The sequence below is a fragment of the Harpia harpyja genome, chromosome 13, assembly GCF_026419915.1.
Source record: "Harpia harpyja isolate bHarHar1 chromosome 13, bHarHar1 primary haplotype, whole genome shotgun sequence".
Classification (NCBI taxonomy): domain Eukaryota; kingdom Metazoa; phylum Chordata; class Aves; order Accipitriformes; family Accipitridae; genus Harpia; species Harpia harpyja.
The window spans coordinates 34500881-34524728 of NC_068952.1; the positions used below are offsets into that span (position 1 = coordinate 34500881).

The 23848-nt window shown below is 41.2% G+C and overlaps 1 protein-coding gene across 1 annotated transcript in view; it reads right to left on the reverse strand.

The window, feature by feature from the left end:
• Positions 1–8779: 8779 nt before the first annotated feature.
• Positions 8780–23848, reverse strand: part of KCNK1 (potassium two pore domain channel subfamily K member 1) — a 36317-nt gene continuing 21248 nt past the window's right edge. Inside the window, exons 2-3 of the mRNA XM_052806341.1 lie at positions 14253–14648; positions 8780–11692 (exon numbers count right to left, since the gene is read on the reverse strand). Coding sequence (XP_052662301.1) covers positions 11433–11692; positions 14253–14648 — 656 coding nt within the window. The 3' untranslated portion in view covers positions 8780–11432. The remainder of the gene's footprint in view (positions 11693–14252; positions 14649–23848) is intronic.

Here is a 23848-nt window from a genome sequence, read left to right on the forward strand (position 1 = left end):
ATCTTTTTCATTAGGCAGATAACAAAACCCATCTTGTTCACTGAAAAGAATTGGAAAATGTGATCACAGAAATAGCTGGTTATTATGTACAAATGCATACAGACAGAGAGTGCTGCAAAAAGGGTTATTCCGGTCAATAGCATAGATTGGTTGGCCCCATCTCTATAGAAATATTTAGTACAGTGACTCACAAGGATTTGTTTGCAAAGATGGGATGTACTGCAAGAATGATAAACAGCGTAAGGACTTGGGTGGAAAGGACAGTATAAAAAGATTAATTGGTAGGGATATTACCAGCACATCGAGGTATCTCAAATTGCAAATTAGCCCATTTCCCTTCATGCCTACAGTGCAAAACAAGGCCTGTGTTTATAATAGATGACTGGATTATTTTGTAGGAAGAATTAGGTAGCCCTGGGGCTAGTAAAAGTATGAAATGTAATGGCAAAAAAAAAGCGTGGCATAATTCACCTGGGGTCAAAGAATAAGGCCTGTTGCCGTGTGATGAGATGTTATCAAGGGATGCTGGGGAGGAGGGTGATCCGGGTGCACTGCAAAATGATAAGCTGCTGCTTAGCCTCCTGCGCTTGACAGCCGGGCAAGAGGTGGATCCAGGAGGTGTCAGGTGAAACGTTTTTCCACAGCAGCAGGGAAGGCCCTGGCGGAATTATTTCCATTCAGATAAAAGCTGCTACAAGATCAACTGGGTATACACTGACCCTGAAAGGATTTGGGTTGGAAAGAAGAAGAAGATATTTAATTTTAAGAAATAAAGTGCCAGAGCAGCCTTTGAGCAGGGATGCTGGGAGAAGGTATCTGACTGATACAGGATAATATCAGATTAGGTTACAGAAGAGATTGTGTGAACACGGGGATGGTTCTCAGTTTTGGAAATGATGGTGTAAGATGTGGGGTTTCAATTCCTTTCACATTACTGAGTGTTCCACTTGAAAGGCGACTTAGCCCCATGCGTTTGGGACACTAGATTTAGCCGTTCAGTCCCATACTAGGCCAGTTGCCTGGTTATCCCCAGGCTCCGGGACAGATTTTCTCTTTCTTGCTTGATGCTGTTCATTTTGATTTTAGTTTCTACTCTTCTCTGGGGCACCAGAGCCGTTGCAGGCAGCAACAGGGTGTTGGTCCGGGTGTGTGGATGCCTCAGTGGTACAGAGACCCATTTTAGGCAGCCGATCGGTTTGTCCCCTCCCCGACCCCAGAGTGGCCCAGGTCAGCTGAGACTACACTACCATTTTGCTTGCTCTTTTCCATGAGATTTTAAGTTGCATGAGATGTGACGGGGGAAGACTCATGTTTGGCAGCTGACAGGATGAAACTGAAGAAAAGAGCGTGATGAAGAAAGGCATTGCCATCTGCAATTGAGAAGTCCTTGCAACTGACGGACTTTTTCCTCTGACCTGCACTGAGTCCAGTCCTGCAAACATTTCCACACATCAGTACATCTGGTTTGGGAGAGACCCTCTGCTTTTGGGGGAAATTTACCTACAAACCCACCAGTATTTGTAAAGTGGGGCTTTCAGCCTGTACCCTTCCCAAGCTGAAAGCTCATCCAGGCTTTCTTGTTTTATTGCAACAGAACAAAATCCTATTAAGTGACAACAAATAGAAAACATTGCATATAAATATCCTAAGAGGTAACAACCCATTTAAACGTAACCAAAGGAGCTGTTATTTAAAGTGCATATTTTTTACCCAGGAATATTTCCCAGCTGCTAATCCGCAGCATAAATGGGCATGAAGTCTTTTTTCCTCAGCAGGAGCACTGTTTACCCAAAACCTCATTCAGAACCAGTCTCGCCCAGCCATTGAACACACTGGATGTATTTAGACTAAACCATTTGACAGCAGCATCTCTCAGAGGACTGGTAACGGAGTAAGACTTAAGCCTGTTAAAAACATATACAGCTCTGCTGTGGCTTTAATACATACCTATAGCCGATATGAAGCCTAAGTCTCTATTTGTTTTGAGTTTGTCCCTCTAGATGACAAATATTTACCCAGCACCTCCCAGCCTGTCACAAACATTTTCCTGTTATCCATTTAGCTGGGCTTCAGATGAAACAGTATCATACAGGAGAAGAGCTGTTACTGACACAGCTTGTGCGCAGCATTAAAGTTTGGATGCAAAATAGGCCAAATTTATGTTAAAATTGCTAAGCTCCCATGGGAGCGTGTACCGTGGCTACTGCGTGGGGGCGAGAATATGAATTGAATCTAAGCAAGAGAGGAACAGAAATTCACATTCCAGCTCACTGCCTGTTCTTGCTTCTTCATAGTCTTTCGGAGACCAGTTTGTCATTAAGGAGCTGAATCTGGGCTCTTGGGATTGAGGAAGAAATCTGAGGTCTCATACACGCTTCTGATTCTCAGATAAATTGTGTGAGTCAATACTTTCATCTCTAGTAAAGTAGTAGCACAAATATGAAGGGGACATAATCTGGCTGCATTTCTAGACCATGATAGAGCCATGGTCTGTCAGCAGCAGGGTTTATAAAATCAATAGACAAGATAAACTTGATTCCTTTTGAGACAGGTGCAAAAACTACTGGCTGAAATTGGAGCGGTAATTCCTTGTATTATTCAACACATGGGTTTTCTACTGATTTTATGTCTCACACTTCATGACAAGCAAGGGGTTATTAAAATGCCAAATTGACCACATGGCCTCAGGGAATGCCCCACAGATCTGCCAACCTGATGGCATTAGGACACCATCATCTTGCTGCTGCAATGCCTCTAAAAATCATTTAAAAATAAGCTTGGATTGCACTCAAGAAGGGTGGTAACCCCTGGATTACAGGATGACTGCAAAGTGTAACAGTGATAGAAAGGTAGAAAAATAGCAGAAGCAAATGGTTGTGTTTGGCCATCCCACTCGGTCAGTTTGGTGCATACACATCCTCTTTTTTCTTGGGATGCAGCTAAATGACCTTCCTGGGGTCTTGCTGAACTGGGATTCTATGCTTTCCATTTATTCCTGCTTCTCTGCTCTGACTATTCTCTCTGGGAGTTTCACCCAGGCTTACATTTTGCAGCTGGGGAAGAAAGTCCTGGGTAACTATTTGCCCAGTGGATCTACTTTTGTTCAAGCATTCAGTGTCAGTCTCCCATCTGTGTACAGATCAATACATTATTCTGTTTAGTCACCAAACTCACATTTAAGGGCATTCAGGACTAAAACCTTTGGAAAAACTATTGACATTAGGTTTTGTTTCAATGCATAACATGCAAAGAAAAGACGTAAACCTTATTAGCCTCCTTTGTGAGAAGATGAGATAGCAATACTTGCACCATAAAAATTAGCAGTAACTTGGCAGATACTCACAGGTTTTTTGATTGTTCAGAGGTGGGTCCTCTGTGCCTGACTCAGGGCATTGCCTTACCCACCTCAGTATCCTGGAGTTAGGTCTCTTGCCTCATCTCTAAAGGAAATTGCAGCCTCAGCTGCATTTTAATCAAAGCCAGACCTCACTAAGGGGGTCACAGCACGAGTGTCCCCAATGCACATAACAGGGGCACTGTCTGTCACAGGGGGACAGTACAGCCCTAGAGCAGCTCCAGTGAAAGCAACAGATTTTTTTTTTTTTTTGAGCTGCACCCTTAAGTTAATAAAAATGCATCTCCCCTCTCTCTGCAATGCCCTCCCTGCAAGGTACTTCACTCCTGTCCAAGGGTGCATTTATCCTCTCAGACATTCTCTCAGCACCTTGTCAATGCCTGAGGAGCTGCCAGGAGGGCAGGAGGATTGATGAGTTACCCCTATTGCCTAAAATTAGTGCTCTGAGATTGCCTCAAGTAAATGTGTAATTGTCCCTTCTGGCAGGTCAGCCCATGTTTCTCTGAGCTCTGACAACCTCTTGCATCCTGAGGGTCAACACAAGATGCAAACAGCTCCTGCCCAGCAGGCTGTGCAGATGGGCTGGAAGGGGCTTATAAAGCTCCTTGGTTCTCATAGGGCGCAGCAGATCGTGTTTAAAATCAGTCTCTATGTTTCAGACACTTTGGACCATCCGGGGCAGAGAGGACTTGGTGCTCTCCCCTGTCCCCATGCATCTCCCCCAGGGTTAGCAGGGGTACGGACAAGTACCTCCTGTGCTGCAGCCCCAGCTCCATGGAGCTGGGTGAGAAGAGGGATGAAGGGAAACCTGGGGGTCCCCAGGGAGATGGAAAGCACAGTGGCGGAGGCACAGTGGCTAATACCATCTCCCCTTTCTGCTCCATGGCCACAGCCCAGCCCCTCTGCAGAGGTAGCACCCTGGGTACTGGCACCCTGGTTTCAGTGCTGTGCTGAGAAATGCATGTTGAAAAACCAGACCAGGAATGAGCCGAGCTTTTGACACGATGCTTGCATTCAGGGCCCAGAGGAGCTCAGCCTGCTTCGCCTATTAAAGAGGACATTGAGGGATGCTCATCTTCTCAGGGCAAGCTGATAGCTAATGTAATATGGTCCGTCACCTAGCGGACAAAAACAGCAAAGCCCTATAGAAATGCTGCTTTTGGAACACTTCATTAGAAATTGTGCAGCCAGACAAAGGAAACAGGAAATTTTTAACAGAGAAGGTAATTAGGAGCTGGGACAGACTCTCTGACAGACTTGGAAATCCGATCTGTTTTAATACAGCTACTGCTGATGTGTCCTGGGTCCTGTAAGAGGTCTGGGAAGAGCATCACAAGGGTCGTTTCTGCCTTTAAAAGACAGAAATGCACCTTTTCTCGCAACACCTCCTGATTTTTACACATTCACTAGTTCCTACTTCTCTGTGTTTCTTTGCAATACGCTTCAAAGCCCCCCACAACTCAGTGTGGAAGATTAAAAGTTAAGTAGCTTCAAAAAGCAACACACCCCCTCTTTGATAACCCCGATACCAAACTATTTCACTCCTTTCTTCACGCTGCAGCAGGCGCAGGTCCTTCCCCAGGGGCTGGAGCAGGCTGTCTGCCCCGTCCCCTCCAAGTCCCACCATGTCCCCTCCTTTACTGGCCATCTTTGCTATTTACCTTCGGCCTCAGAGCAGCTGTGGTCTCTCCTCTTGCACCTCAGGGAGGCTGCTCTCCCGTCGCCGCTCCCCCAGGCAGGCCAGGGATGTTGCTTACAAGCCTTCCTGGGGCAAAGACTGCCTGCCCCACGCTCTGCATGGGCCTGGACAGCCAGGGGATTTTCTCAGCTCTGAGCATGGGTCAGCAGTACCGGGTCAAGCTCTCTGGGAGGTGGGGTACGAAATAAGGTCCATCTTCTTCTTTTGTATTGATTTTTTTCTTTTCTCTGAACGTGCAGTAGGAATTTGAGTTAAATGGAGCGTGGAGTTTAATTTTTGCATACTAAATTTCAAACAAGGCCTTATTACCCCATGCAAATAGGATTAGCCTGCCAAAGCAGCTAACTAAACATTTGGGGGACTTACTCCCAAAGGTGATATTGTACTTTATTACTGGACATCAATACTTTTTGCATGTCTGTTCAGAAAGCATGCCTTGAATCACAGCTGCCAATTGCTAAACAAATTTAACAGATCTTTGCCCATAATCAGGAAACCAGCCCAGGAATGCAGAACTAGGATTTGCTAATTCCCATTTAAACTGATACTACAGTTTGCTGTCTCCTGTTTATGTGAGCATGCTAATTAATTTTTGCCCATGCGTGGCTGAGACAGAAGCTTTACAGTTGTAGGATAACGTGGCATTGCAGGCCAGAATAAAATCAGAGTCTAATGCCCAGAAGCACAGCAATGATGCACTTAAAAAGAAAAATGAAATAATTTAATTCCTCTAGATGAGCTATTAGTTTTTATAGTCATGACATTACTAGCAGCATGAACTTTGGCCGATGTACAGAGCGCAGCTGGGTGAATCGTACAGTCATATGCCAGACGTTAGAACTAGTTTTAGAAATAAACTGGTACACTTCGTGGTGGCTGCAGCTGAAGTTAATGTATACTCATGGGCAGGGATGGGGCTTTCCCAGTGACTACCTGTCCCCTCCTTAGGGCAGAGGGTATACAAGTCCCCTCTGTTCTCTCAATCTCACCTCGCCGCCTGCTGAAATAGGTACCGGTGAGCGCTCAGGGATGGTCAGTGAATATTGAGAGTCACATTCTTAAATGGTGAAGATAAATAGAAATTCAGAAAGTTGAGTTGGTTGACCAGTCTCAAAAACTTAGGCATAGAGAAACTGAGTCACAGTTCTATGTGCTACTCCAGATACTTGCATATATATACTACATGCTCAAGACTACAAGACCTCTGGGATTAGTACAACATGGGTTTGGGGAGCTTTGAGCCTCCCAGGAGAGAGGGTTTCTCACTTTTTAAGGTAGAGGGTTCGCTTTTCTCTTTCTGGACAGCCTGGACTCTAAAAAGACAGGCAGCCCCAGGGCCAGGCAGTGCCCTGAGCCACATTTTCCCCTGGAAAGTTTCAGCAGTGACACTGAGTTACACTCCTGCTCATGGGTCTGAACACTCAGTGAACTTAATACAGAAAAACTTGTTACGGTAACAAGCATTAACTTGCTTCAGGGACTGCAGGGACCATCTACACTGGGGAAATGCCAAACTGTTTTCCTGATTCATAGTATATATGGCGCAACTGAAGGAACAGAGAGCCACAGACTATAGACAAATTGTGAAAAAGCTAGTGCCACTGAACTTGTTTCAGAGGACTTTTGGCAATGTCCTTCCTCCCTCCTTTCTCTGGAAGCATTTTCCTCTTACTCCTAGTGACAGGCAATGAAGCCTGGTGAAAGCTATGTGGTCATTTAGCAGTCTGCCAGGATGATTTTGTCCTGACATTGGCTGTCAGCCCGTGCACCTGCTCCCAGCCACGCTGTCCCTCCTCATTACCAAAAATCTATCATTTGGCCCCAACTGCCACACGTGAGGTAGTCTCCTTGTCAGCTGAGGCAACGGCTCTGACAAACCCGCATCGTCACCAGCAAAATGTATCACAACACTCATGATCAGTGGCAACATGATGACCTTTGAAGATGACTGGGACAAGAAATCCATTATAAAAAGCAGGTAGAATGGTAAAATAGGAAGTGATGAGACTAACACTGCAGGCATTAAAAATGACACACACCAAGCACCTAATACGAATTAGCAAGCATGTGAATTTGCAGAGCTAGTCACCGTGATTTCAAAAATTAGTTTCTGTTTGAAACAAGCAACATGAAGATAGCAAAAATAAAGTGTGTATCTAGGAGCTTCTTGATACACACTACAATAACAAGTTACTAGTGCAGAGCAGAGAAACCCCATTCTTTTGTACTGGTGCACATCTGGAATAACACTGCTTCCAGTTATAGTAACTTTATTTTGCTTCAGTAGAAAGCAGAATCCAGAAGAATGAATAATAATGGAATACCAATAGCGCAGTAATGTTTTTAGCAACTTATGGTTCATCTCAGTACATTTCTGACTACTATTTACAAAGCAAATGTTAATGTGGAGTTGCAAGATTTAGCATCAGCAAACAGGTTCTGTGTATGATCCTATCTACCCAGAGGACAGCACTGTCCAAGTAAGAGTGTGTAAAAGGCCTTCCCCTGCCTTTCTTCCCCTTTTCAAGAGACCATCCCATGCAGTCACGGGTGTTAGTGCTACCCCACCTGGTTACTGCAAAGCACTTAACTTGAAACTGCTTTGTGGGAAAGTAATAGGTAATCTTCATTTGATCCTGTGCGGGACAGTCTCTTACTGACCAAAACAGAGAGCATGTACATCAGTGCAGCACATCTTGTACACATCATGCCTCCACCGACTTTCCACACCTCCTAGGTAGATACTGTCATAGATGCAGAGCTGCACACTGCTGGGAGCTAGAATATTCTGGGGAACTGTTGCTACACGCTTGCCCTCTCCTTACACATGTTCACACATGTCTGCTCTTGGCCATTGTCAGAGACAAAATAATGGGCTAGACAAACATTTCATGTAATCCAGAACTGCTGCTCTTACGCAATTACTCTGACATAAATACCTGACTAGGTAACTTTTGTAGCACTGGCATTAAAGCTGCAAACCACTCAAGTCTCTGAAGTTACCTTCTTAGAAAATTACTCATTTCAACCTTCAGCAAGTCTTGCATTCACCCACAGTAGGTGCCATCTGTGAACTTTGGGAAGAAACTCTTAGGGAAGAGGACATGTTCTCAAAGGGACAAATATGGCTGTCACTCAGCTCCAAGATCAAAACTCAAGTGAGTTCTTCCATTTTCTTTCCCCCAACACAACTTAATGGCCTGCCAGTCCTTTCCCCTGAAGTAATAATAAACCGCATTTATTTATATTTAATGACTGAAAGACAAAGAGAAGATGGCAAATGTCAGCTGTAGCGTGGGAATAAAGCTATTAATGGGATATATGCCTGGATCAGTTGAAGACAAGAGAGTGAGGATAGGACCCAGACAATTCTCTTCTCTGTGTAATTTGCTCACATTTCTAACTCCCTCTTGCTACTTTAGTTTCAGCACCATTGTTTTATGACCTGTGCTCTCCATTTGGGTTTACATGCACCTGCTTCACAGTTTGCCTCTAGGAAAGATATGCGCTTTATACTAAGGTTCTTTCTTGCATGATAATCTTTCTCCTTCTAACCTGGATTCCAGTTTTAACTACTCTGATCTTGTGTGTTGGCTTCACATGAAGATGTAAAAGCTGTAGAAAATGAAGGCCATTATTTTCATCAGTGGTACTGATAACCTGCAATGACAGTTTTTCAGATTTCCTCAAATATTGGAGTAGTTAGGTTATAAAGACAAGATAAATGTTATGCCACTATTTTTTATTTGCTAAAATCAGTCAGCATCTGAAACAAAACCAAAGACACTTTGGAATGCTTTTTTTAATAGGAATAATCAACACAATGCTAAGCTACAATTAATATCAAGGTTAGGTAACACACTCTGGCATTAGTGGTCCCTCCTTGAGTTGAGGAAGGCTAACTAAAGGATGCATAATCTTGACAAACGCAGACAGGATTTTTGCACAGTATGTGCATGTACACACACCACTAAAGAAAATACTCCCCACTTCACGGTGCAGGCAGGCAAAAGCCAGACTTTTTATTTAAGTTTAAAATAACAAATACTCACCTACATCACAGTATACTGCTTAGTTTATCGCTTCTGCTTTGAATTCTGTGCTTTCACTTCACGTGTCTACATTTTGCAATTGTGTACACATTGCAAAATTAACTTTGTATATCGTTTAGCATCTGTGCATATCCTTTAGAGCTTAATGTTACATGAAATTAAAAGTAATCTTGAATTTTAAGGTACTGAAAACAATCAATAAAATTCCACTGAAAAAAACTGTATAAATGTTTCTTGTAGTACAGTACTCTTAATTTTATGTCAGTATCATTTTAATGCCATAGTTTTCAATTATTGACTGTATAAAGAGAAGCCTAGGGAAAAAAAACCATCTAAAATGCCATTCCTAAGTCTGTTAAACTCTGGTGACTTATGATATATGTACAGTATATAAATATATTTATGTATATATGTACATATATATTGGTTAACATTCATTATAAATAGAACTGTGTTAACTTAAGCAGTATAAAAATAGCCACTTTCCTGGGAACATGCAAACACAGTATGCTCTCATCTAATCTATAAAACCCAAAACAACCAAAGCCTTTAGCTCTGGTTTTCTATAAATATAAATTTTAATTGAAGACTTTCAGCTGATTTAACCATAAAGTAAGTTTTTCCAGTAAAGATATAAAATCTGTTTGATGCTAGCTATAATTAAGCTCAAACACAGTATATTTTGGGTTATTTACTTTCAAGTATTTTTCCCACGTGCGCTAAATCTAGACACGCTGCATTTTTTTCTTTTACAGTAAAATACTATTCAGCTCTAAACACTAAAAGCCAAATTACAGGCAACCTGGCATGCTTGCACTGCAGAGAAAAGGCTCTCCTCTACACTATTCCTATGTGGGAGGCTGTCCTAATATGGCTATTTGTGCTCCAGATCTTTTGTTCATTGCAAAGCATTATCAAGATTCCCATATCATAGATTCTTAAGGCCAGAAGAGAAAGTACTACAACCACTGAAGTCTCATCTCCTGCTCACTGAAATTCACTCCTGAGATCCCTGCATTCAGCACAGTGACTGGTAGCTGGACTAAAACACCTCTCCTGTTACAGCCAAAGAGGTTCCAGCTTCAGAAGTTGAGCGAGATCTTGACTTTTTAGTGACTTTTCCCAAGGGGAAAAAATTTCGGTTCCATCCGAACCAAATGTGACATTTTTCCTTTTTTCTTGCCATATGAAAAACTGAAAAATTGTTTTGCCCTGAAACATTCCCTTCTCCTCCAAAGTGCTCTGAGTACTAGTTAGAAAAGCAAAAGAAGACAAAGGGGCTACGTTCGAATTCACTGTTTCTGTTCCTTTGCTCACCTATCAGCTCTGCAGAGAGCACACAGTGGGCTGCACTGTGGAAGAAATAGCGCTGAGTCCTGCTGCTGCTGAACAGATTTCAACCATCTACTAGGAGAAAGCCATAAGCACATCACAATGCCAGTTGTGGCATTCGCTGACTCTATTCTATTCCCCATAGCTAAAAACCCACTTCTGCCCATTTCAGAGGGCTAAGGACTGAAATGCAGCCATCTCCCTTCCCTACAACCCCATCTCGCTCAGCACTTTGAATTGGTCTTGCTATCTCTCAGAGTTTACAAAAGTATTTCACACAAAGAGAAACTGCGTGGAAGACTCAAGGCACACTCTCTTCAGGACAACATTTTTCTTGTGATTAGGGGACCTTTTAAGGAAGTAGGAAATTTGAATGTAAATGGCATGGGCAAAGGAGGGACGACAGCCTTGTTTCTTCATTCCTAGAATTATTATTTGCACCTGCAAGTTACTGGGTAATAGAGGGACAATCTAGATACTCCCCTCTCCAGCAGATCTATAGATATTGCCCTGGAAATGTTTTCCAGATTAAGATATTTGGTGTATTTAGATTAAATCTGTGACTACACTGCTGACAAAAGTGCACATCCCAAAATTTGCTGCGTCACCCAGTTGTAAGATGGGGTGTGCCACTAGATGAGTTGGATGTCAGTGAAGGCCTACTCTCCTAAAGATGTTGGATGAAGTTGCTTGTGCAAGCCTTTCTCTCTGGCACCTCTGAAAGCAGTACACCTAACTCCTTATCCCTCAAGCAAAATGGCCTAATGTTCCCAGCCACATTGTACATTTTTTCCCTATTCCCAGGGAATAGGGAAAAACATTTTTCCCACATTTTTCCCCAGAAGTCTTTTCTGTGTCAGAAGTGATGAATCCTTGTTAAAGTAGCACAGTCTTCCAGCTTTTTTATTTTCAGAAAAAAAAAAAAAATGAGGCGTTCTATTTCTCATGGTAAGTAGCATAAATGCACCAAAACAATGGCATGGATACCCCTGTATTAATTGTTTAGAGAGCTGTCATTGGAAGTTGGGGACTGGGAAGTCACAAAAGGCTCATTGGCCTTCTGATCGTCCTTCATGGAGGCTGCTTGGTCTGAGATGGAAGAGAAGGAGAGCTGGTCGTGTTCCATTATATGCACTTGGTCCTCTTCCTTGTCCTTCTTCACATAAAACAACTTCCTAAACTTTTTGAGCTCATGGAGTTCACAGAAAGTCTCGAGAACCACCAACATTGCGATAAGGCCCAGCAACAGATAACCTGGGTACAAAAAAAAAAAAAAAAAAAAGAAAAGTATTTTAATTATTAGCATATTAAGTGGGGCTGGAGGAGTTTTAACCCTGTAACTTTTCCCACCCCCATCATGTCTGAATACTATGTTAATTTTCTTTATGACCCAGTTTCAGAGCTCTGTAACTCACTTTGGACTGTTAAATCCTTTTTTTCCTTTTTCATTCTACAATCAACAAGACCCCATACAACGAAAAAAAGTAACACTAGTGGTTTTAATTACTGTAAAATTACTGCTGATACTTTACAAACCTGACAAAGTTGCTATATCTCATGACACCTTGAAGACTATTTGCAATGTTTTACTAACATACATAAATTATCCAAACTTGGAAGTGTCACTTAAATAGCATTACTGATGACTTTGGTGGTGTACTGACTCTGATTTTTAAAGGTAATAGTCAGCTCTCATAGCCTGAGACTTCTGGAAATGGAGCTTCACATGGTTAACAGGCCACTGTGCTCTTTTTTCTTTTTCTTCTCCAAACATATGCATCTAGAATTTGAGGGAAGGTGTTAAAATGAGCATTTCTTAATCTCAATGTTCCATTAGATCCCTGCTACTGATCATTTCAATTTAATGAGGAGAATGACTACTTGAATATTTTATCATTTCAATGAGTAAATCAAGCAGAAGCTAAGTGTATAATTATTAGTACAACACGCTCATCCAAAGGCTGAACATTGAATGTGCTGAAAGATCAACACAGATTAATTATTATAATCTACATATGGTCACTGTTCTGTTACCTAAAGGCATAAATATTTCACCTGTAGTTACTGATTATTCACTGGCAATAACACTCTCCTTTTCCTGCCAGGAGCACAATTAAATCAATATTGCAATACCAGGTACTTATCTAAATCAGCACTACAGCTAAAATTTATGAATTGTTTTTAAGCTTAATCTCATGACATCAAATGGGAGCTATGCATTAACACAAGGAAGAAGTGACAAAGCTATGCCAATTAAAAGCCATCTATAAATCTGCACCGAGAATTTTGTAGTTATCTCTGAAACTCAGTCCAGCTGATCACCACTTGATTTAGAACAGGACTTGTGTTCTCCTAAAAATTCTTGAAAAGCCTGTAGCACTCATTAAGCATTTTCTGATGTAGAACTCCAAAACTTTTCTTGAAGAAAATTTAGGTTCAGCAAGAGAAAATATTTTATACGTCCTGTTTGGTTCCTTGAATTGTTCACATGAAAGGAAAGAGAATAATTTAAAAGTTATGACCTTAAAAACTGCTGAAATTAAATATTCTAAGGTCATAACTTTGCTTAAAAGATACTTTTTCCTTTTAGTATTTCCTGCAATCTATTTCCTAGGTGTTCTAAAGTTTGAAGAAGAATAATCTGAGCCATAATGTTTTCTTCTGATTTTAAGTTTTCAGAGTGGCTAGAATTTTTTTACGAGGTCTTTAGTATGCATGACTTTCTCCATTCACTTCATCATTTAGCATCCCCAAATCAACTCTGCAGATCAGCAGGGTAATCATTAAAAGCTACTGCTGCTAAGAGAAACACGATGGGCAGAGGGGGGAATCTCCTGCAGTGAGAACAGGCCTGGCAGGAGGACAAAATAAAGTGTTCTGTTGGCTAGTTCAAGACCCTGCTTCAAGGAATGAAAATTCAAGGCCCAATCTTTTTTTAGGTAAAACACAAAACCAAATTTATGGACACTTTGCCTACATTAAGATTGCTGGATCATGCACAGGAGCACAGACAAATGCATACTAGCTAAGAAAAGGACCTGACAGGAAAGGTTTGTTTTGGCCATTCAGATCTTTTAACTGGTGGTGTCTGATGACCCAGGACTGTGCAGACTGAAGCTGTATCAGAAACTGGGATGCTTCAAAACACTGTCACTGGAGAATATTGCCCTCAGCATATGTTCATTCAGAATGCCAACACAAAGATAATTTTCTTAGCTCTATTTTGATCAAATCACTGATCACTGTGCCTCCCTTCTGTGTCAAACATAATTTAACAATTTGAATTTAACATTCGTGGTCTTGCTTTGCGGTTACCTCAGTCTACTTGTCTCTCTTTGACAGCTGGTATGTACCAGTGCCAGCTTCAGCTACCTTCTCTTAAAACTGTAGTCAGAAACTTTGCTATTCTGCCTCATTTCCTCGATTTGTCTCTGTCCTCCTGTCATCTCACCTTACAAGATGGCCTTAGGTTAAAAGGATCATCTTCCTGGCTCTTCTTGTGAGCACTGAAATCTTAGCCCAAGATGCTTATAAACATTTTCATAACAGTAATGTGAGCATTTTTTTCTACTATTAATAAGAGAGTAAGCAGCTATGGTTTAGCACAATGGAATTCTGGTTTTAGCGTTTTCCTTCATAACTAAGGAAACTGACCTTATTTAAAGGTTTCCTCTTTGCACAGCTACCTACAATGCCCAGTTTGCTAGCTGACAGCTCACAAAACAATCACCATCCACAGAATGGGGAGGGAAAGTCTGATTTTTTTTTTTTTTTATAAAATGCCTTTTATTTAGCTAGTTAGTTTGACACTTACATGTAATTCCGATTTTATACAGCTCTCGGAATTTTTGATTGTAGCCTTCTCCTGGCACATAGTCTCCGAGGCCAATGGTGCTCAGGGAAATGAAACAGAAGTAAAAAGATTCCAAAAAATTCCAGTCATCTTCCAGAACAGAAAATATTGCTGCTGGGATTAAGAAGAAGCACGAGACAGTGATGAACCCAAGGACTATAGCGTGGATGATTGCAACAACCTGCTTGGAGAAGCCCCAGCGAATGTGGAAATATAGTACAGGCCGCCTGGTGACATATACAATGATGCGCTGTACCACTGCTGTCAGGAAAAGCAGTGTGAACGGGATCCCGATGACTGAGTAAATGATGCAGAAGGCCTTTCCTCCATCAGATAAAGGCACTGTGTGTCCATAACCTGGAACAAAGCAGAGAAGGCATAGGTTAAGCTAAAGCTGGGAGCTCAGGTACCAATTTGACATTGGCTACGTCGTGTGAGGAACAAAAAATGCTTCACTGTTGCTAATTCTGAATTCTGCTATTTTTGACAAATGTTGTTCAAAGTTTTAAGCAGGCAAACAAAGCTTAAGTACTAGCAATAAGCAAGTAAGAAAAAAAAGAATTATATTTCAAAATTGTGAATGTAATTGTATAAATGCTTATTTTGGAGAAGGCCTAGTAACGCCTAGTCAGGAGTGGGAAACTATGCCAGGAAATTTCTGTTTTATTCTCAGTTTTCCTGCTGACCTTTCTGTTTAGTTTTACAAAGTGATGTAACTTCTTTTACCTACCTTGTCAAGTGGAATAATCTGTACTTCAGAAAAACGTTCCTACATCTACTTTGTAGTAAAACACTCCAAGACCTTTCGTGCAAATCATTTAAATTACATGGAAGTATTATAATCAGCATTCCACACTATATACTTCCATGCTTCCTCAAGGTGTTCAGATGATAATCCAAAGAGATCCAAAAGCAGAACAAACATTTTCACAGCAAGACTCCTGGGATCTAACCACTGTGGCTGTATTTTTGCCTAGTCATTTATACACCACAAGTATCAATAGTTATCTGTTCAGAGTGCAGGAATGTATCCACTGGTGTACAGGCTGATCGTGGCCAGCAATCTCAATTCCACAAACGTGTGCAATTACACTTGTACCCAGCACAAGCAGCTATGCTGCCAAAGCACACTGCCAGACAGCCTGGTTCTCAATGCAAATCATAGGCACAGAAAAGAACAGTAAATCCAGCATAAACCAGGAATGCTTTCTTCTGCTTGCCAACCAAAAAATTAGTATTTTCTTTTCACTGCAGCAAGGAAAAGGAAATCTCTTGAAATCTAGTTTGGGCAGTCTTTACACTGATATCAAACCAAGCAAGTGCAGACAGGCCCTAGTAATTCTGCAGCCCCAGATCTGCCAGCTCATTCAAGGTCATGTTAGTGCTGTACAATGAGGCATTTTCCAGAGCAACTAGCTATCTCGAGGAACCCAGGCAGGCCCCAGTGTGTACCAGGTTAAGCTGCTTCTGATCTCTGAACTGGGCTCACTCTGCGCTCACCCTGTCTGCCCAGTGCAGGACTGGACCAGGCAGACATTCCCTGAGGGCTCCTGGGAACCCCCTGCCTGCCCCCCTGTGAAACCAGCTGCTCTGCAAGCCCCTTCAGGTTTTACGTGAACATGAGAGATTTCCCCTCTACATTAATGAATTTAATAGTAGAAGCATTGCTCTTTTAAGTTTTCCAGCAGAGTAAGAACAGGAAATGTTCTTTTTATTTAAGATGCAGAGACACTTCCAGAAAATGAAAGACAGGCAAAACATCTTATCATTACAACGTACAGAGTTTCAGAGAAGAAACGCATGAGGTGTGGTTTCTCAGTGTTAGCTAACGCGACAGGAAACTTCAGTTGTATTTGAATTTTAATGACATTATGAATAATTCACCCAAGCTCAGTCTTTCAAGCCCCAGAAAATCGTATTAATTAATGGCTTTTTCTTCTTGCTCACCTTCTCTTTGCTTTACCCGCTTTGAGATAAGAGAACCGGAATGGCTCAGAGCACGCCAGACACAGCTGAATCAGATTTATGAAGTTGCAGAGAAGGTTTCTCACCTTGTATTCTACTCCGTCCCTAATAATGCTGGACATTTGACTGGCATTTCTGACTACCACTGAGCTGATATTTTCTTGGGGCTGTCTATCCAAACCCCAGGATCTTGCTCCTCAAGAGGTATCTGGGGATCCACCAGTGCAGATCCCATCACTTCATATGTGAAACTGTGACTTAACATTTTATCCACACTCATTTTCAAGTGCCATTTTATTGCCCAGTTGCCCTGCAGCTCTTCCATCATCCTTACTGCCTCAAATAATTTTGTGTCTTTAGCATAAAAACTTTGTTACCTCCCTCTTCCAGATCATTTACGAATACGTTGAACAGCACAAGCCCCAACACAGGCCTCCAAGGAACAATCCTTGTGACATCCTCCTACTTCAAGAACTAACCATTTTCTCCTACTGTGTTTTTTATCTTTCCTTATCTCACATTCATACGAGGACCAGCCCCCATTGCTTAGTTTTCCTAAAAGCATTTTGTTAGAGGCAATCAACTCCAAGTTTGGAAGAGAATAAAGATGTGTGTTTTGAGTAGATCCTAGGGGATCTAAAATTGACCCCATGTGACACAAACACAAAAAAAAGACAACTGCAATGCTCCATCACATCAAGGTGTCTTCAGTAAAGCAGAACTAGAGGTGTGTTATTCGAGTAAGACGCAGATCAGACCTCATCTGGACTAATCTACATCATTCTGTATACCCACGCTTAAAGAATGAATTCACACTGGAAGAAGAGCAGAGAAAGGTTACTGAAACCATCAGGGGAATAGAGACTATTTTATGAGAGGAAGATAAAAGTGGTTGGCTTCCTCAGCACAGCTGAATGGAGGCTGAAAAGTGATATACTATCTCCCTGTTAATGCATCAGCATGCAAGTACTACCAAGGGAAAAAGAAATGCTTTAGATGAAGAATAATATTGCCACACAAACAAATAGCTTTGATGTAGCATGAATAAATTTAGTCTAGAAATTAGAAAAAGGTTTTTAAGCTTCAGAGGAGAGTTTTGGAGCAGCCATCCACTTTCAGTACCAGGGAGAGAACTCAGCTATGTTTAAAATGGAGCCTGATGAAGCTTGGTAACTTTATGGATGGTGCAATATCAAGAGGCCATACGTGACAAGCAGAAATTGAACTTGCAGACCTAGAAAGTCCCTTGCAAGCTCCAGGTTCCTAAATTTAATATATGTTTGCACTATACAATTAATCCAAGCTTTCATTAATTTGAACCCAAACAACTGTATCATGCATACAAAAAAATCTGACATATTTGTAGGTTCATTATGCACAGAGCAGGTTGATGGTGATTTAATTCCAGCCTCTGCACTGACCCAGGCAGCAAATCAGCTCACTTCTTGGTGAGGAGGGGTTCTGGTACCTCTCCAATACTTCTCTCATAATTCCTTCTGAAGGACCGACATTATACTTCCAGGTGCTACACAGCATGCACCCAGACTCAGAGGAAAGTGTAGAATGAGAAAGACGGTACTACAGGAAAGTTTGCAACAAGGTTATATTAAACTGGGTGCTCAGACTAGCCTGCCTGATTAACCCTTACAGAAATTTTCCCAATTCACAGAATTAGTTGAGATGCTGGAAGCAGGTGCTACCTTCGAAGGTCTGCTCTGCTGTTCTGGTGAGGTTGTCACATCACTTAAGGGATAGCTGAGGGGATTGCGTATCTGCTCCTCAGCTGCTAACAATTACAGGAACTATAATACTAAAGAGCATTGACAGTTTCAGACTGAGGAGAAAATACATGCTCCACTAAACCAGCAGCAGTAAGAGGATGACATCTTCTAAAAACAATGGATGAGTGATCAATGTTTGCTTGCTACTCAGGACACAGAGTCACTGCTTGGGAATGATTATATTGAAAAACTTGAACTAAACCAGTCACAATTTATGAGGCTATGGCAAGTGGGGAGGAAAAAGATCCATACTTTTTCCCAGTATGAAACTGCTTTTATGCGACTTTTCCTAACAATGACTATAATCTTAGTCATCACTGTACAAAAGTACTTAAAAAAACCCCCAACACAGCCATACATTAAAAGAGAGGAAATTACAGATCCGAGGCAGGAGATACTCCATGTCAGCTTTCAGACACTTGCACTCTATTGCCTCCCATCTTTGCTCCTGCACCTGCTTGTAGCTTCTTTGTACTGTAACCTCTTCAGGGAAATTCCCTTCTGTAATCCCTCTGTAAAGTACCTAGGACATGCTAGTTCTACATAAATAATAGATAATAAAATGTATGCTGATTTGCCTTTTTCAGTGGAAACTACCATGTTCAGAAGCATTACGACTGCAATCCTAAAATATTCTTTTTGTTATGAGAAAAGGATGCTCACAAAAAGGGGACTACTTATGAAGACATTTCTTTATTCTATCAAGGAGACTTGCTACGGGTGACTAGAATTAAATTGCCCATGTAGCATATCTGAACACGTGTATTACTGATTATGAAGTCAGACAAGATTTACTGAATGCTGTATTTTCATATGTATAATGCAAATATCAGATAACAATCACCCATTTAAAAGCACTGACCTTTGAAAAACCAAACCCTCAGATAACCTGCCCAAACTCAAAAGCAAAGTAACACCAGAGAGAAAAGGGTATTACTCACATATAATCCCTTCTATTGTCTATTCATAGTTTAGAGGTACCATTCCTTCAAAAAAGCTCACAGAAAAAAACCATGCGCAAGACCAGCAGGATTTGCCAAATTAAATAAGATCAATGCTCCATCTAGCTCAGTGTCTTGAGACAGACCATATTTGATTGATCACACAAAGAGCAAAACCCCACAAGATATAGACAGTAGGGTTTCAGTTCTGTTCACATAAGGGGATTTTTTCCTTGAAAGTCATTTACTCTCTTATGACTTGGAGAACTTCTACTGTTATAAGCTTACATAAATATACAAAATGTCTTTACCTGTTCTGATGTAATTTTGAATGTCATCATAGTCTACAAATGTGCTTATTTTAAAAAATAATTTAAAATACTTAAATCTTCTTAAATTGATCTTAGTGCTGTGAGTTATACAGGTCAATTATGTGTTCCATACAATATTTACTCTTCCATTTGCTGTCTTTCAAGTTAGTCTTTTGCTCTTACATCTTTCTAAAAAGGCTTGGTCATGACTTTTCTATACTTTTCAGTGGTTTGTATCCCTCTTGCGCAAGTTCCTCTTTTAGTTATTTTCTCTTCTGTCACCTGTGTCTAATTGTTCCTGTTAGAACACTTTGTAGAGAAATATGCATAATTGATCATTGTATTCCAGGTAAGATATATTTTATTTTCTCCCACCATTTTTATATACCATCACACTTCGTTTTCCAGAGTCTCTAGGTAGCTTACAACAACGTCCAACTCGTAACCCAGCATTGCGTACGAGCATTTCACACTACCCTTCCAACCTGTGTTAGCATGACACTTGTTGGCACTGGGTGTTTTCTCCTTTCATCCTTCTCAGATACTGCTTTGACCAATCTAAGCAGTTCTGTATCATCACTGCTTTGTCTCTTCACAGTTCAGTCCCTCCTGTAGCTCATTAATTAGTCCTCTCTCTGTTACAAAACAGTGGCCTTATTACAGGTCTTTCAGGACCCTGAATTGAGCATTTAGTGCCAGAGTGCAGAGGTGCTGCAATTCTGCGTTGTGATAACCTAACCTGGACTTCCACACAGAATTCCTGAGAGGCTGCCCTGAAGGGCAGATGTTTGAATGTTGTAAATGGATCTGACATTGGGTGAGGCAAGCAACAGGCAAACAGAAGTGCCACAGCCCTTGGAAAGTTTCCCTCAGACAGCCTCTCCCAGGCTACGGTGGTGAAGGCTGGAAGGTGTGTATGCAGGCTGCAGCACTGGCTCTTTCTCTTGCCCCGTGTTACGCTCCCAGGGCATCAGCTCTCTGTGATTGCTCTCATGGGCTGGGGTCCCACGAATGGGGACCACCGTCCACAGCATTAAAGCTCACTCCTCTCCCATCATGAACTAAACAGTTAATGGTTTTGTGTCATCTCTTTTCTCCTGCCAGGTGCTCTTCTCCCTCTTTCCTACCACAGGTTTTGTCAAGCCGCTGCTCCCTCAGGTCCCCCTCACCCCAGGTGAGCTGTTGCAATACCACCAGCCCTGTGTGGCACCACTGAGCTTCTCAGGGCGCAGAGGGGGTCATCTTCAGCACATCCAGTGTCCTCCCCAACACACCCATTCAGGTGGCAGAGTCATAAGATGCAACCTCAACGTGGTGGCACAACACAACAAGCGCGCTCATCCCTTTACTGGTTTGAGTCAGTGTCCCTGAAGACAAGTCAGCCCTTTAAGTCTGCTTGTCATCTCAAAAAGCCCCAATAGATGAAGTGAATCATGTGCTATGTATTAAAGTTATGCAAAAATCTTTCATTCATCCCAAGCGTAACATGACTCACTGGAATATGATGATGAGGAAGGTCAATGATAATATTTACATAATTTCTACACTGTTATTTTATAAACCTTTGATATTTTCCACTGTGTTTAACAGTGAAAGATATCCTTCTTCATAGCTGGTCTATTATCTTCTAAGATAAAAAGGAAGTGTCAGCTGACAATAGATCTGTGTGGTAAGAGAGATCACAAGCAAGTCTCAAGTATTTTTTGTATTGCAAGGGAGAGCATAGCAGCAACCAAAGTGATCAGAAACTTGCCCTGCAGAGTTCAGACCAACACCATTATGATTGAAGTAGCTGATTAGAAAGTTTGTGTAAAGTACAGCCACTGACGGGGCCATAAATTTGCAGGCAAAAGGTCACCTATCATACAGAATGAAAGAAATTAGAAGATATGCTATACTGTGCAGCATATCTACACGTGCCAAAGCATCTGCTCAGAATCAAATTCTTTCAGAAAAGGTATTTTGCTTTTTCTACTTCTATAGGGTGTGTACTGGGAAGGACCAGCTTTAAAGATGACTGATAGGCAGGTAGTTAACCAGTCTTTTAGCACACCATTGCACATAAGCTTTTCTTCCCTGCAACACAGATAGAAGAATGAATGTAAAGGACTGTAAACAGACATGAAAACTGGTCCATAGCTAAAAACGTGCAAAACAGTAGCATTGTGCTGCTAGAAGAAACTTTTCAGAACTCTTAGAGGTTTGAGACACAGCAATACCATTAAAACAAGACATAAAAACAGAGTTGTACGTTAAAAAGGGGTACAAATTAAAAGTTCACCAACGCAGTTTTGTTAAACAAACCGGAGAATTTGATTTCCAGCCAGGCTGAGATATGCTACCCTATATGGCAGAAAGGAGGAGGAAAAATTCCACTATGATAGGCATTTTTAAGCAGAGGAAATCCATTTGGATGTTACATTTTGCTACCTCCTCAGTTGAGCTAATGGAACTGGTTTTTTGTGCATTGGAGGAGAGTAGAGGAAGAGGTGCTGTAAACTGAATTGATGAAATTATCTGGGTTTTAAAAAAAAAAAAAAGAGGGAAAGTGAGGAGGAGGAGATTTGTTTGAAACCTAGTTCATTTCACTAATAAAAGCTTGCAGTGCAGCCCTCAAAGAGTTGCACTGGCATAATTACGGTGGTGAAGAAGGGTGTGGTAGAAACCTCTTAAACCAGTTTTGCCACTAAAGAAAACACTCATTAGGTTCATCCTCACACAGCAGCACCAGTAAGGGTGATTTAAACTTCCAGCTGAATTGATTTAGTATGGTGCTATTGCAGTTCCCTTCAATAATAATATAACCCTCAAACCTCACTAGAATAAAAATGGTAAAACATATTTAAACAATTAAATTAACCATGAGTATTAGATCTTCTCCATAATGATTTCTCACCTAATCACTTCTCAGAATAGAATTGTTTTGCCAATTTCTACTGTCAAGGGACTTCTTAAAAAACAAAAACAAAAAACAAAACACAAACAGGATTCCAACACACTGATTTGCATATATCTACTAATGGTACATGGTTTCAACTCCTTCCGAGACTGTCCTTTGCTGCCATTAGTTATCAAAGCCAAAGACTGCTAATTCCTCAGAATCAATGTCCTGCTAGCTAGGTTTGGAGTTGCCTTGGGAAGAGACCAGGTTCATATAATCAGCTCACAAATGTCACCTGCTGCACCAAAAAAGGCTGAAATGGCTTTGAACATAGTCAGTTTAGTAATAAGGTTGTATGAGTAATTTGGCTGGCTGTCAGCAACATCTGAACCCAAGAAACAAGCCAATGGCATGGATATATTGGCTTCTATGTTCAAAGTCAGTTTCAAAACCAATTTCTACCAGAACAGCTGTACGTCAGAACATTTATATCTTGCAAAGCCTGTAAAGTCTGCCACATCCATTCCTGTACAGGAAGCAATATTTCACCTGCCCAAAGAAACCAAGCTAGAAACTCCATCCACAGATGCTGGGAAAAGGGGACACTGATGAATGAAACTGGGGAAAACGTTTGTATGAGGACAAGGGATACTTCCACACTACTTATGTGAATACATTGAGATAAACAGCTTGCTTTATGGTCTTGTATTTGGTATTGTTTAAACTGCCCAAGGATTTGTACCAGCGCTAGCAAAACACTGATGTTCAGTCCCTGTTCTGACTAATACGATCCGGGTCAGCCTAAATAACCGGTGTGACAGTGGATATAGCTACATATCGACACGTAACACATTCACATTCAGAAAGCATGGCGACCGTTAATCAAAAATAAATAAATAAATAAATAAACCCAGCAGCTCATGCCAGGAGCAGAAGTAGTAATGATTCCAATTTCCTACTGACCATGTTCTCAGCCCTCTGAAAAGTTATCCCCTTTCCTGCAATAAACCCAATCCCAACTCCATGCCTTCTCTGGGAGTCCCGCACGAAGAGACAGCAAAAGCTCTTACTGACCTGGATCTATGCACAGGGTGGTACTTTTGGTGGAAAATCATTTTAATAGAAATAAAATAATTACCCATATAAAAATACATTTAAAAAAATCAGTATTTAACAAATAATTTGTGTATATAATATTATATTTTTAAATAAATGTAATAAGCCTTTAGAACTTAATACATAAATAAATATTTAAAACTAAACTGAAACTCATATGAAAGTATTTCATATATCCCACAATAAATATCACTACTGTTTATATTGTTTTCAGTTATTGTATACTTATTGTGCTACCAAAACTGAATAAAAATATTTCCTTGCCCTCAAAACATAAAACTTCCATATAAAATATAAGGCAGTCAGTGAACACAAATGGAAAGTTGGAAAAGAATGAGATGATACTGGGCAGTGTGCGACACAACAGCATCCATATGCCACCTGCATCATCACTACTTAAACTACCCCTTCAGGTATTTATATACATCGATGAGGTCCCCCCCCAAGCCTTCTCTTCTCTAGGCTGAACAGTCTCAGTCTCTCCCACCCCTCATAGGAGACACGCTCCAGTCCCTTCATCACCTTAGTGGCCCTTTGCTGGACTCTCTCCAGTAGCTCCGTA